At 42.3% G+C, this 12,500-nt stretch overlaps 1 protein-coding gene across 1 annotated transcript in view; it reads right to left on the bottom strand.

The window, feature by feature from the left end:
- The window catches only part of galnt18a (UDP-N-acetyl-alpha-D-galactosamine:polypeptide N-acetylgalactosaminyltransferase 18a), an 81,973-nt gene that overhangs the window by 43,743 nt on the left and 25,730 nt on the right, over window positions 1-12,500 (bottom strand). The window contains exon 2 of the mRNA XM_047802235.1: window positions 670-865. Within this exon, the coding sequence (XP_047658191.1) occupies window positions 670-865 (196 nt within the window). The remainder of the gene's footprint in view (window positions 1-669; window positions 866-12,500) is intronic.

The raw sequence follows: 12,500 nt of genomic DNA, 5'->3' as shown, positions 1-12,500 counted from the left end.
TAAATGTATTCACTTTATTCGGCTGCCTCGATATTTTGCAATTCGCTCGACTACAAAACGACTCCCGTGTCTGATATGAATTTTTTTTGACATCTGAATCTTTTTCTTCTTCCTGCTTTCCGTAACCCTGTAAATCTGTGTCTTATTATGTAGTTCTTCATCCGAAAGCACGCTATTTACTAACAGCTATAAATTATTCACACCTGAGAGATCCTGCGAGATTCATTTTGCAAGATATCAAATGAATTCGGCTTGCTTGACATCGCAGAGTCAGTCCGCGTATGTGTGAATAAAAAATACAAAAAAAGAGAGAGAGAGAGAGAGAAAAGCGACATATGAAGTGAAGCAAAGAGAAGAAGCGAAGCTGCAGGAGCTCAGCGAACCAAATGGTCATGTGTTTATTTCCAGCTGACAGCATGAGCCATTTTACAGGGTTCCCCTGAGTAGAATGCTTAAGCTGCTCAGAGGCTCTGTGTGTTGTGTGTTGTGTGTGTGTGTGTGTGTGTGTGTGTGTGTGTGTGTGTGTGTGTGTGTGTGTGTGTGTGTGCACATGTGAGAATCACCTATTAGTTAAAATAAATGACATGACAACACAGAGAGAGAGAGAGAGAGAGAGAGAGACAGGGTGCTGTATGTGATAGATAGATGGATAGAGAGAGAGTCGCTCACCCGTCCGGTCTGAGGTCAGGGATGGCTCTGTCCAGTGAGAGACGGTCACTGAGGTAGGCGTTGTATCCGTGATACTGGAACTTGTGCAGAGCGACCCGACGGCTCTCGGGCCCCAGCTCACGGCCCCAATGCAAGAACAGAGGAGAGTCTGAGAGAGAAGCATCAGCTGCATCGTCTCGGTCCTTCTGAGGTCTCTCTACAAAATGAGACAAACAAAAGCAGAAGTTGTTTATTTCTGCTTTAAGTGTACTACGATAAGAAAAACCTTTAAAAAAAATTCCACAACTTCCACATCTGGAATTAAAAAAAAAACAAACAAAAAAAAAACAATTACCGGAAAATATATCGAACGGACAAAAAAAAACAAATAAAAATCTATACATAAATAGTTCATTTCATTTCCTGTTTATTTTCCCATCGCTAACGTTTAACAGCAAAAAAAAAATAACGATGAAGGACTGAGAAGAGGCATCAAACACTAAACGGTGTCATAGTGGTGAATTTGAAACACTTCTGTCTTAGGGTTGTGTGTACACAGTGTGTGTGTGTGTGTGTGTGTGTGTGTGTGTGTGTGATTAGTAAGTGAAGTCTGTGATGGCGGTTATGTATGTAGGCCACAAAGCAGGTTGGGATCCGTGTGTCGCGGTGGCCATGTTTGTAGCGGAGTCGTAGTGAGACACAAAACACGTGATATTTTCATTATTTATAGGCAGAACTATGACTCTAATGAGTCCGTCTGTGTTTTCCTTTGTTTCTGTCTGCCGTCATTCCCTGCTGTTAATTGTTGGCCCCGCCCACTGCATTTGGATCCTCATTCACCTTTGACTCATCACGACAGAACGACTAACCTCTGTCGTGATGAGTCAAAGGTGAATGAGGATCCAAATGCAGTAAAGAGATTTAATAACCAAAACAAGGAAACAGGTACACAGACAGGCAGGCAGGCAAAACAAGACGAACACAGAGCTGACAGGAAACAGGAACATGGAAGCGAACAGACAACATACTACAATAATACACCAGGGAAGTGGACAAACAGAGTAGATATAGTGAACAAGAACCAATCACAAGGTGGAGACAATCAAAGAGTACAAGAGAGATTGAGTACAATTAATATCCATGGTAACAAATTGGTGGGCGGGGCCAACAATTAACAGCAGGGAATGACAGCAGACAGAAACAAAGGAAAACACAGACAGACTCGTTACAATGACGTCATTTCTCAGAACACACCGCAGCCTACTAATATAGTAGTACTATGGTGTAAGGCTTCCTTTTGTGGCCAGTGCAGCATAAAACTGACCAACGCACTCCAAAGTGACTCAATAATATTGAGATCTGGTGACGGTGCAGTCCATGGCAGATGTTCAACTTGACTTTCATGTTCATCAGCCCACTATGTCACCAGAATTGTTGTGTGTATCGGTGCATTAACACCATGATACACACCACCGCCTTCAGGATACGATGCTGGAAATACTAGATGCACATGGTCCTCAGAATGGTGCAGTAGCCCCTGGCAGTGAAGCGTTCATCTAGCACAAGCAGTAGGCCAAGTAGTGTGGAATAGCATGATGTCGCAGCCCGAACCATCGATGATCCACCACTGTGCTTCTGCGGGGCTTCTCCACATTGTAACTCTCCCAGATGTGGGATATACAGTAAAGGTGGACTCATGAGAGAACAAAACACGTTTCATATCGTGAAATTATCATTTAGATGGACCTAATGGAGGTTGTCCTGTGGGGAGACAAAAATTTTAGAAAAGCAGTAGAGAAGGAGGAAATGTCTATTCACCGAATGGGAAAAGACACAAATTATGAAAGAAGTTATCTATGAAATAGTAGCTTTAGGCAGAAAAATACACTAATCAAGGAGCTTTTTATTACCGATCAGCACCACGCCGAACTTTCACCTCAGATTTCTTCACTGTCGCTTGACTCCCTTTAAAAATAAATAAATAAATAAATAAATAAATAAATAAATAAATAAATAAATAAAAATCGGTCGTCTCACCCGCCGAAAGTCTGATTTATCTCTCCAGGATTTTCATGTTTGCAATATTTTAGCACCTCACCATCCACCGTATCAACACCTTCCTTTCTTATCCTCCTGTTATCAAAGCCAGCTGTGCTTTTGTTTTCCGCTCCGGGAAGGAAAATAAAAAGCCTTTTCTTTGAGATGTTCTTTAACACAACTAGACTGAATCATAATTGGGTAAATGAGGCTGTAATTTTCACCGCCTCCGCAATCAGGGCTGAATTCTAAAGGGAGAGAGACAGTGCGAGTCCAGAGCTAGTCCCTGTGATTATCTCCCAGCATTTACACGTCAAATCTCCGGCAGAGTGACTCGTCCGGCGAGAACTAAAGGGCGCGATCCAACGACAGCGCTAACCGACATATCTTAATATCTCACTGTTTGACTTTTTTTTTTTTACAAAGTTACTAAGTTACCGGAATTGTCCTGACATCACTTTAGAGTCCTGAGGATGTTTCTTAATTAATTAGGATACACAGTTATTTAGAAATGATTAAATGTTCCAGGACACCTTACCATCATGCTAACAGTAATAATTTAGATTAGATTAGATTAGATTAGATTAGATTCAACTTTATTGTCATTACACATGTATAAGTATAAGGCAATGAAATGCAGTTTAGGTCTAACCAGAGTGCAATAGCAGCGAGTGCAGGATATACAGTGTTTACAAGATTTAAATGAGTTAAATAAAATGGTAATATGAAGTGATTTACAGATGTGTGTGTACTACGAACAATATATACAGATGGCTATAATTATAACTGAAATTTACAGATGTGTATGTACTATGAATATAATATACAGATGAATATATGTGTACTACGAATATAATATACAGATGAATATAATATACAGATGAATATATGTGTACTATGAATATAATATACAGATGAATATAATATACAGATGAATATATGTGTACTATGAATATAATATACAGATGAATATAATATACAGATGAATATATGTGTACTATAAATATAATATACAGATGAATATATGTGTACTATAAATATAATTTGCAGATGAATATATATGTGTGTACTATGAACATTCTCATGAGGTTTTCAGATGACGGTTCAATTCAATTTAATTCAGTGTTTCTTGTGTATTAAAAACTAATAAATAAAATAAAAACTCAGTGTTATCAGTGTTAAGTAGTTAGCATGGTTAACACTACAGAAAAAGGGGGAATTTGTGGTCAGTCAGAGTAAATTCTGCATAGTTGACCTACAAATATTAGGCTTGGCTTCAATGGACGGAGTGCCAACCCATCACAGGGCACACACACTCATTCACTCACACACACTCTCATTCACTCACACACACACACTCACACACTACAGACAATTTTCCAGAGATGCCAATCAACCTACCATGCATGTCTTTGGACCGGGGGAGGAAACCGGAGTACCCGGAGGAAACCCCCGAGGCACGGGGAGAACATGCAAACTCCACACACACAAGGCGGAGGTGGGAATCGAACCCCCGACCCTGGAGGTGTGAGGCGAACATGCTAACCACGAAGCCACCGTGCCTCCCTTGTGAGGTTTAAAATAAAACCAAATTTAAAGAAGTTTAAAAGTAATAGACTGAATGTATGTTCTCGTAGAATGTATGTGAAATTAAACATAATCACAAAACATAAAGAAAGACACATGGAAAAGAAAACTAACAAACACGGCCATGCGCCCCCTAGTGTTCCGGCAGGGGACTGGCCAAGCCAACCCTGATAGATACTGCTAGTGTTGCTAGTCACCAGGTGAGAGCACCGAGATCCAGTATATTCAGGGCTTTAAAAATGATCAAATCAAGTATAAAAACAAACAGTGTTAATGTAACTCAAGTGTCCATTAAAACACTTGCTTTCTTCCCACGGATTGCATTTGCATACCTGTCAAGGAGCATCATCATTAACGCTCGAGCCGAGGCAACGGCTTTAACAAATAATCCGTATCATGTGCTACAGTATATATTTTCCAAGTTATTTTTTTAATAGCCAAAAAAAAAAAACAATGAACGATTGTACGAACAAACCGGACTTGTATGAAAGAAATAAATCCTGCACAGGACACAGTAAAAATAACCCAAAAAACTAGCACGAGGCTTCTGTTTTGCGGTAAAACTCGCAGAAGCAGAAACGAAATACGCCTCCACAGTTGCAGGTGAGCCAAGAGTGAAAAAGGTCAAACTATGTGGGTAACTAATACTGTACGTTTATCACGACCTAGAAGAAATGCTTAAAAACAAAGTGCATTTAAAGCAATGACATCATGATCTTTAACAATAGGGACAGACAGAAAGAACGAAAGAAAGAAAGAACGAAAGAAAGAAAGAAAGAAAGAAAGAAAGAATCAGAGGTTTGATGTTGGGTTTTGAGCTACAGATGAAGTGTGTGTGTGCCTGTGTGCGTGTGTGTGTGTGTGTGTGTGTGTGTGTGTGAGTTTGCGGAGAAATGAATAATAATAATAATAATAATAATAATAATAATAATAATAATAATAATAATAATAATAATAATAATAATATAAGGGGGGACACGGTGGCTAAGTGGTTAGCACGTTCGCCTCACACCTCCAGGGTTGGGGTTCGATTCCCGCTTCCGCCTTGTGTGTGTGGAGTTTGCATGTTCTCCCCGTGCCTCGGGGGTTTCCTCCGGGTACTCCGGTTTCCTCCCCCGGTCCAAAGACATGCATGGTAGGTTGATTGGCATCTCTGGAAAATTGTCCGTAGTGTGTGAGTGTGTGAGTGAATGAGAGTGTGTGTGTGCCCTGTGATGTGTTGGCACTCCGTCCAGGGTGTATCCTGCCTCGATGCCCGATGAGGCCTGAGATAGGCACAGGCTCCCCGTGACCCGAGGTAGTTCGGATAAGCGGTAGAAGATGAGTGAGTGAATGAATGAATAATAATAATAATAATACAATATGAGGACATATGACCATCTCACCTATATAAACTAAACATTTTTTAACATTTAAATATTTATCTTGATATATTTCTACATTTCTATACAAGGAGTCTGCAGTGTCAGAGGGAAAGCTGTAACGTTTCTGATGTCTTCATCACACGACGGAGGACTTAACGTGTTGCATTCCTCTGTAACATGATGAGCAGTGATTTTGTTCTGTCTTGTTAACTTAAAGAAGAGGAATAAGAGAGGTTTATAGCTGCTATAACGTAATTAAGGACAGGAAATGAGTTCTTCAGTAGATGAGACTGTATTTAACACTCAGCAGTGAGATCTAAGGAACGCGACACTTCGGGCCGTGACCCTGAAAGACGTCTCACTGTCTCACTGTCTCACTGACACGAGATTCACCAGAGCCCGAAGTCACAGAGACGCCAGCAGTGACCTCCAGCTAACCACTGCTGTTCTGTTCAACACTGCCTTCAAAAGCTGTTATATCTCACACACACACACACACACACACACACACACACACACACACACACACACACACACACACACACACACACACACACACACACACACACACACACACACACACACACACACAGAGAAAATCTGTAACCTAAAGCATTGCGTTCAAGAGCTCATGGAAGACACTGTTATATAAGAAATGAAAGTTTATTTGTGTGGATGTGTGTGTATATATAAGAGAGAGAGAGAGAGAGAGAGAGAGAGAGAGAAGCAGTAATCGGTGTTGGAATACAGAAAGCAAATCTCAATGAATCTCATTATCTCAACTATTCTTTATACCTTTTTTTAAACCACATGAACAAATTTTTTCTTTAAAAAAATACATACAAACAGTATATATAAATATTTTCCCCCAAATTAATTTATTCTTATTATTTGTCACGATTGATGTATTTAATAAAATTTTTAGTTATAAAAAACATGAAACATAATATATATATTTTTTTTTCTCCTCTAATAATAATAATAATAATAATAATAATAATAATAATAATAATAATAATAATAATAAGAAGAAGAAGAAGAAGAAGAAGAAAAGTATTTCATTCAAAAAATAAAAAATCATGTACTGGTCCAAAATAAATGTACATATATACATAAGTATATATACATCTTATATTATGACGATACGGGAGCACGGTGACTTAGTGGTTAGCACGTTCGCCTCACACCTCCAGGGTCGGGGGTTCGATTCCCACCTCCGCCTTGTGTGTGTGGAGTTTGCATGTTCTCCCCGTGCCTCGGGGGTTTCCTCCGGGTACTCCGGTTTCCTCCCCCGGGCCAAAGACATGCATGGTAGGTTGATTGGCATCTCTGGAAAATTGTCCATAGTGTGTGAGTGAATGAGAGTGTGTGTGTGTGTGTGTGTGCCCTGTGATGAGTTGGCACTCCGTCCAGGAAGTGACCGGGTGTAAAAAGGCCCTTATTTTGGACTATCTAGTTATCTTGAATTATCATGTCCTATTTTGAGCTGCCTTGGGTTATCCTGGGTCCCAGGCTATCTTGTGTTATCTTTTGCTATCTTTGTTTATCCTGGGTAATCTTGTTTTATTTTTTATTTTTTTTGGGTTGGCCCTCCATCCAGGGTGTATCCTGCCTCGATGCCCGATGACGCCTGAGATAGGCACAGGCTCCCCGTGACCCGAGAAGTTCGGATAAGCGGTAGAAGATGAATGAATGAATGAATGAATGAATGAATGGTCCAAAGTAAATGTACATAAATATATACATATTATATTATGATGATACTGTGCTGGATCCTGATCATGCAAATTTGTTTAAAAAAAGGAAGCACAGATGAGATTTATCTCTACAGAGAAAGTGTAAAAATAATAAATCAGTCCGTGCGTCCGGCGCAGAAGAAATCGAGCTACGTGCTGACATCCTGATCAGGCTCATTGCTGATCGTACGTTTCTCCATCACTCGGAATATCTATCAGCGTCTGGACGAGACTCTGTAATAAACACAGCCTGAGGTGTGATTGGATAAAAAAAACAGTGCATCCTGTTGCTAGGACACGGTTCAGGGCTTTCTGTGTGCGGCGTGTGTGACGAAACGATCTGACGCTGTCACGTGTTTAACGTCCTACAAAGTCGAACTGTGTTTATCTTTGAACTTGAAATCCACTTTAATGCAAAGTTTAGGAGTCTTCATGTTTTGAGCTGCTTTTATTATCTGCCGGACAATAAATCCTCCTCGCTCTTGGCAACCCTTTAAGCTTGTTAAGCCGCCCTAAATCTCAGTGAGTGGGAGCGATATAACAGAATAAAATCTCCTGAACGCTACGCTGACGTTCATATTGTCTACAGATTTTTATTAAAAGCAGCTGAACGAATCTGGCCACCTTCAGGCCCGACCTTGTACGTATTGACGCACTGCAACGGTTTCAAGGCCTGTGTTATTGTCTGAATGATGGAAAGTCTGTCTGAAAAGCACAAGATCGTGTCCTGATGATGCCGTGAGAAGCGATAACTCAGGGTCCAGTGACAGCTGCTGTGATATCAGATATAAGGCTACAATCTCGATCGGAATAAATGCAAATAAATTTACATAAAAACGGTCTGTTAAAAAAACTGAAGGAATAAAATTTAATTGAACTTCATTGGACAAGAAAAAGGGGAAAAATACTCTCTCAAGTCTGTTTTGGAGTGACTGATATTCATTCATTCATTCATTCATTCATTCATTCATTCATTCATTCATCTTCTACTGCTTATCCGAACTACCTCAGGTCACGGGGTGCCTGTGCCTATCTCAGGCGTCATCGGGCATCGAGGCAGGATACACCCTGGACGGAGTGCCAACCCATCACAGGGCACACACACACTTTCATTCACTCACACACACACACACTACGGACAATTTTCCAGAGACGCCAATCAACCTAGCGTATGTGTGTATAAAGGGTATGTGGACGTAGCGTATGTGTGTATAAAGGGTATGTGGATGTAGCGTAGGTGTGTATAAAGGGTATGTGGATGTAGCATAGGATGTGGCGTAGGTGTGTGTATAAAGGGTATGTGGACGTAGCGTAGGTGTGTGTATAAAGGGTATGTGGACGTAGCGTAGGTGTGTGTATAAAGGGTATGTGGACGTAGCGTAGGTGTGTGTATAAAGGGTATGTGGACGTACTGTACGTGTGTGTATAAAGGGTATGTGTACGTAGCGTAGGATGTAGCATAGGTGTGTGTATAAAGGGTATGTGTACGTAGCGTAGGATGTAGGTAGGTGTGTGTATAAAGGGTATGTGGACGTAGCGTAGGATGTAGCGTAGGTGTGTGTATAAAGGGTATGTGGACGTAGCGTAGGATGTAGCGTAGGTGTGTGTATAAAGGGTATGTGGACGTAGCGTAGGTGTGTGTATAAAGGGTATGTGGACGTAGCGTAGGTGTGTGTATAAAGGGTATGTGGACGTACTGTACGTGTGTGTATAAAGGGTATGTGTACGTAGCGTAGGATGTAGCATAGGTGTGTGTATAAAGGGTATGTGTACGTAGCGTAGGATGTAGGTAGGTGTGTGTATAAAGGGTATGTGGACGTAGCGTAGGATGTAGCGTAGGTGTGTGTATAAAGGGTATGTGGACGTAGCGTAGGATGTAGCGTAGGTGTGTGTATAAAGGGTATGTGGACGTAGCGTAGGATGTAGCGTAGGTGTGTGTATAAAGGGTATGTGGACGTACCGTACGTGTGTGTATAAAGGGTATGTGGACGTAGCGTAGGATGTAGCGTAGGTGTGTGTATAAAGGGTATGTGGATGTAGCGTAGGATGTAGCGTAGGTGTGTATAAAGGGTATGTGGACGTAGCGTAGGTGTGTGTATAAAGGGTATGTGGACGTAGCGTAGGTGTGTGTATAAAGGGTATGTGGACGTAGCGTAGGTGTGTGTATAAAGGGTATGTGGACGTACTGTACGTGTGTGTATAAAGGGTATGTGTACGTAGCGTAGGATGTAGCATAGGTGTGTGTATAAAGGGTATGTGTACGTAGCGTAGGATGTAGGTAGGTGTGTGTATAAAGGGTATGTGGACGTAGCGTAGGATGTAGCGTAGGTGTGTGTATAAAGGGTATGTGGACGTAGCGTAGGATGTAGCGTAGGTGTGTGTATAAAGGGTATGTGGACGTAGCGTAGGATGTAGCGTAGGTGTGTGTATAAAGGGTATGTGGACGTACCGTACGTGTGTGTATAAAGGGTATGTGGACGTAGCGTAGGATGTAGCGTAGGTGTGTGTATAAAGGGTATGTGGATGTAGCGTAGGATGTAGCGTAGGTGTGTATAAAGGGTATGTGGACGTAGCGTAGGATGTAGCGTAGGTGTGTATAAAGGGTATGTGGACGTAGCGTAGGATGTAGCGTAGGTGTGTGTATAAAGGGTATGTGGACGTAGCGTAGGATGTAGCGTAGGTGTGTATAAAGGGTATGTGGACGTAGCGTAGGATGTAGCGTAGGTGTGTATAAAGGGTATGTGGACGTAGCGTAGGATGTAGCGTAGGTGTGTGTATAAAGGGTATGTGGACGTAGCGTAGGATGTAGCGTAGGTGTGTATAAAGGGTATGTGGACCCTAAAGGTAAGGCAGTACATTAACTCGCCTGTTCTGCGTGACTCGACTCTCGGCACACGTTATCCATCATGCCCACAGATTTAGCCTGAAGGCTAGTCGATAGCTGCCAGAAAAGCTCGCGGCTCAGCGTAGCCTCCTGTCCACCTGCTGACCCACAATGCACCTGGGAAAAGCCTGAGATGGTCCTCGCCTCGAGAAGACTTAACGGACTGAACACGAACACAGCAATCCCATAATAATAAACTGCCTTTCTTCATAAACTACCTCAGAATTATTGGCACCCCCTGGTCGACGTTTGCATTTAAAGGGGGGGGGGGTGGTCGGGTCGCTCGATCTCTACTGATATTCAAGTGACAGAAATCCAATCTTCACTTAAGTGAGAGAAAGAGTGTCATAATTATTGGCACCCCTAACACGACCATTATTATCAGGTGTAATATGTCTGATATTTTCATTCTACAAAAGCATCCGAACGGCATTTTTGGGTTTTGTTTTGATTATTTATTTATTTGTTTGTTTGTTTGTTTGTTTGTTTGTTTGTTTATTATAAAACAGATTAATACGAATGATTATCACTCTCACTCACTCATTCATTCATTTTTTACCGCTCGGGTCACGGGGAGCCTGTGCCTGTATCAGGCGTCATCGGGCATCGAGGCAGGATACACCCTGGACGGAGTGCCAACCCATCACAGGGGACACACACACTCTCATTCACTCACACACACACACACACACTACGGACAATTTCCCAGAGATGCCAATCAACCTACCATGCATGTCTTTGGACCGGGGGAGGAAACCGGAGTACCCGGAGGAAACCCCCGAGGCACGTGGAGAACATGCAAACTCCACACACACAAGGCGGAGGCGGGAATCGAACCCCCGACCCTGGAGGTGTGAGGCGAACGTGCTAACCACCATCGTGCGCCCTACGAATGATTATCATTGGCTTCTAATTCGTTTTAGAATTTACGTGATCCTCTTCTTCTATCTGGCATAATCTGTGTTTCAGATGTTTTTTGTTTTCCCAGCTGCTGGATTCTTCTTTCCACAGCAACCCCAAATCATGTTTAATTGTTGCCTTGTTTAATGTAGATGCAAATGAAGGTACAAGACAAAATCTGAATAACGTCTCGAACATCTCTCTCTCCTTCCGCGGCGGTTCGTTAGCCGACCGTCACGCTTAGAAAAAACGCAGAACGTGACTTCTTTCTGACTTCGTTTAAAAAAAAAAAAAAAGAGGTATGTTTTAGAGGAGGGAAAGAGAACGGTGTTGCTTTCTCAGCGTTTCAGTCGGTACATCCTGACGCAGAGTTCAGCAGCAAGGACAATCGCTCCCCTGGCAATGCTACAGATGAGTCAGTGTGGGTGAAGCGGAGAGCGAGTGAGCAAAGATTTATTGAAATCCTGCTTTAGGAGTGTGTGTGTGTGTGTGTGTGTGTGTAAGTGACAAGTGTGGCTAAGGCTTTTTACATGGGAACTATTACATGGGGCAGTCGTGGCCTAATGGTTAGAGAGTCTGATTTGTAACCCAAAGGTTGTGGGTTCGAGTCTCGGGCCAGCCACAACTGAGGTGCCCTTGAGCAAGGCACCAAACTCCCCAACTGCTCCCCGGGCGCTGCAGCATAAATGGCTGCCCACTGCTCCGGGTGTGTGTTCACGGTGTGTGTTCACAGTGTGTGTGTGTTCACTGCTGTGTGTGTGCACTTTGGATGGGTTAAATGCAGAGAACAAATTCTGAGTATGGGTCACCGTACTTAGCCGTATGTCACATCACTTCACAAATGATGTAATAACACGTTATTAACACTGGGGTACTGTAAACCCTGGGTCACAACACAATCCTGGGTCATCACACAATCCTGGGTCATCTGGTGATTATGTGGGATTATCTTGGGTCATTGTGGGTTAACCTGAATGATTCGGGATTACTGTACCTTGTCTCAGGGGCTTTTTACACCTGGTCACTTCCTGCGTTTTCTGTGATCCGATATCTATCCGATGGTAAAAACACCAGGTCTAAATGCCCTCCGAAACGTTTTGGAGACGAATATAAATCCGATGGTACAAACCCCTTCAGGAGGAGGTCTGGGATGCGTTACAGATGAAACTGGACAGGTGTAAATGAATGTGGTTGTTCAAGCCACATACGTCAGCGCTGTACTCCTCCCAAACGGAAGTACGTCACTCGCAGGCCCTAAAAAGGCCCTTATTTTGTACTATCTAGAGTTATCTTGAATTATCATGTCTTATTTTGGGCTGCCTTGGGTTATCCTGGGTTCTGGGT

The sequence above is a fragment of the Tachysurus fulvidraco genome, chromosome 17 (assembly GCF_022655615.1).
Source record: "Tachysurus fulvidraco isolate hzauxx_2018 chromosome 17, HZAU_PFXX_2.0, whole genome shotgun sequence".
In the NCBI taxonomy this organism is placed as follows: Eukaryota; Metazoa; Chordata; class Actinopteri; order Siluriformes; family Bagridae; genus Tachysurus; species Tachysurus fulvidraco.
The sequence above is the reverse complement of the archived record's forward strand: the minus strand, read 5'-3'. Positions and strand labels throughout refer to the sequence as shown.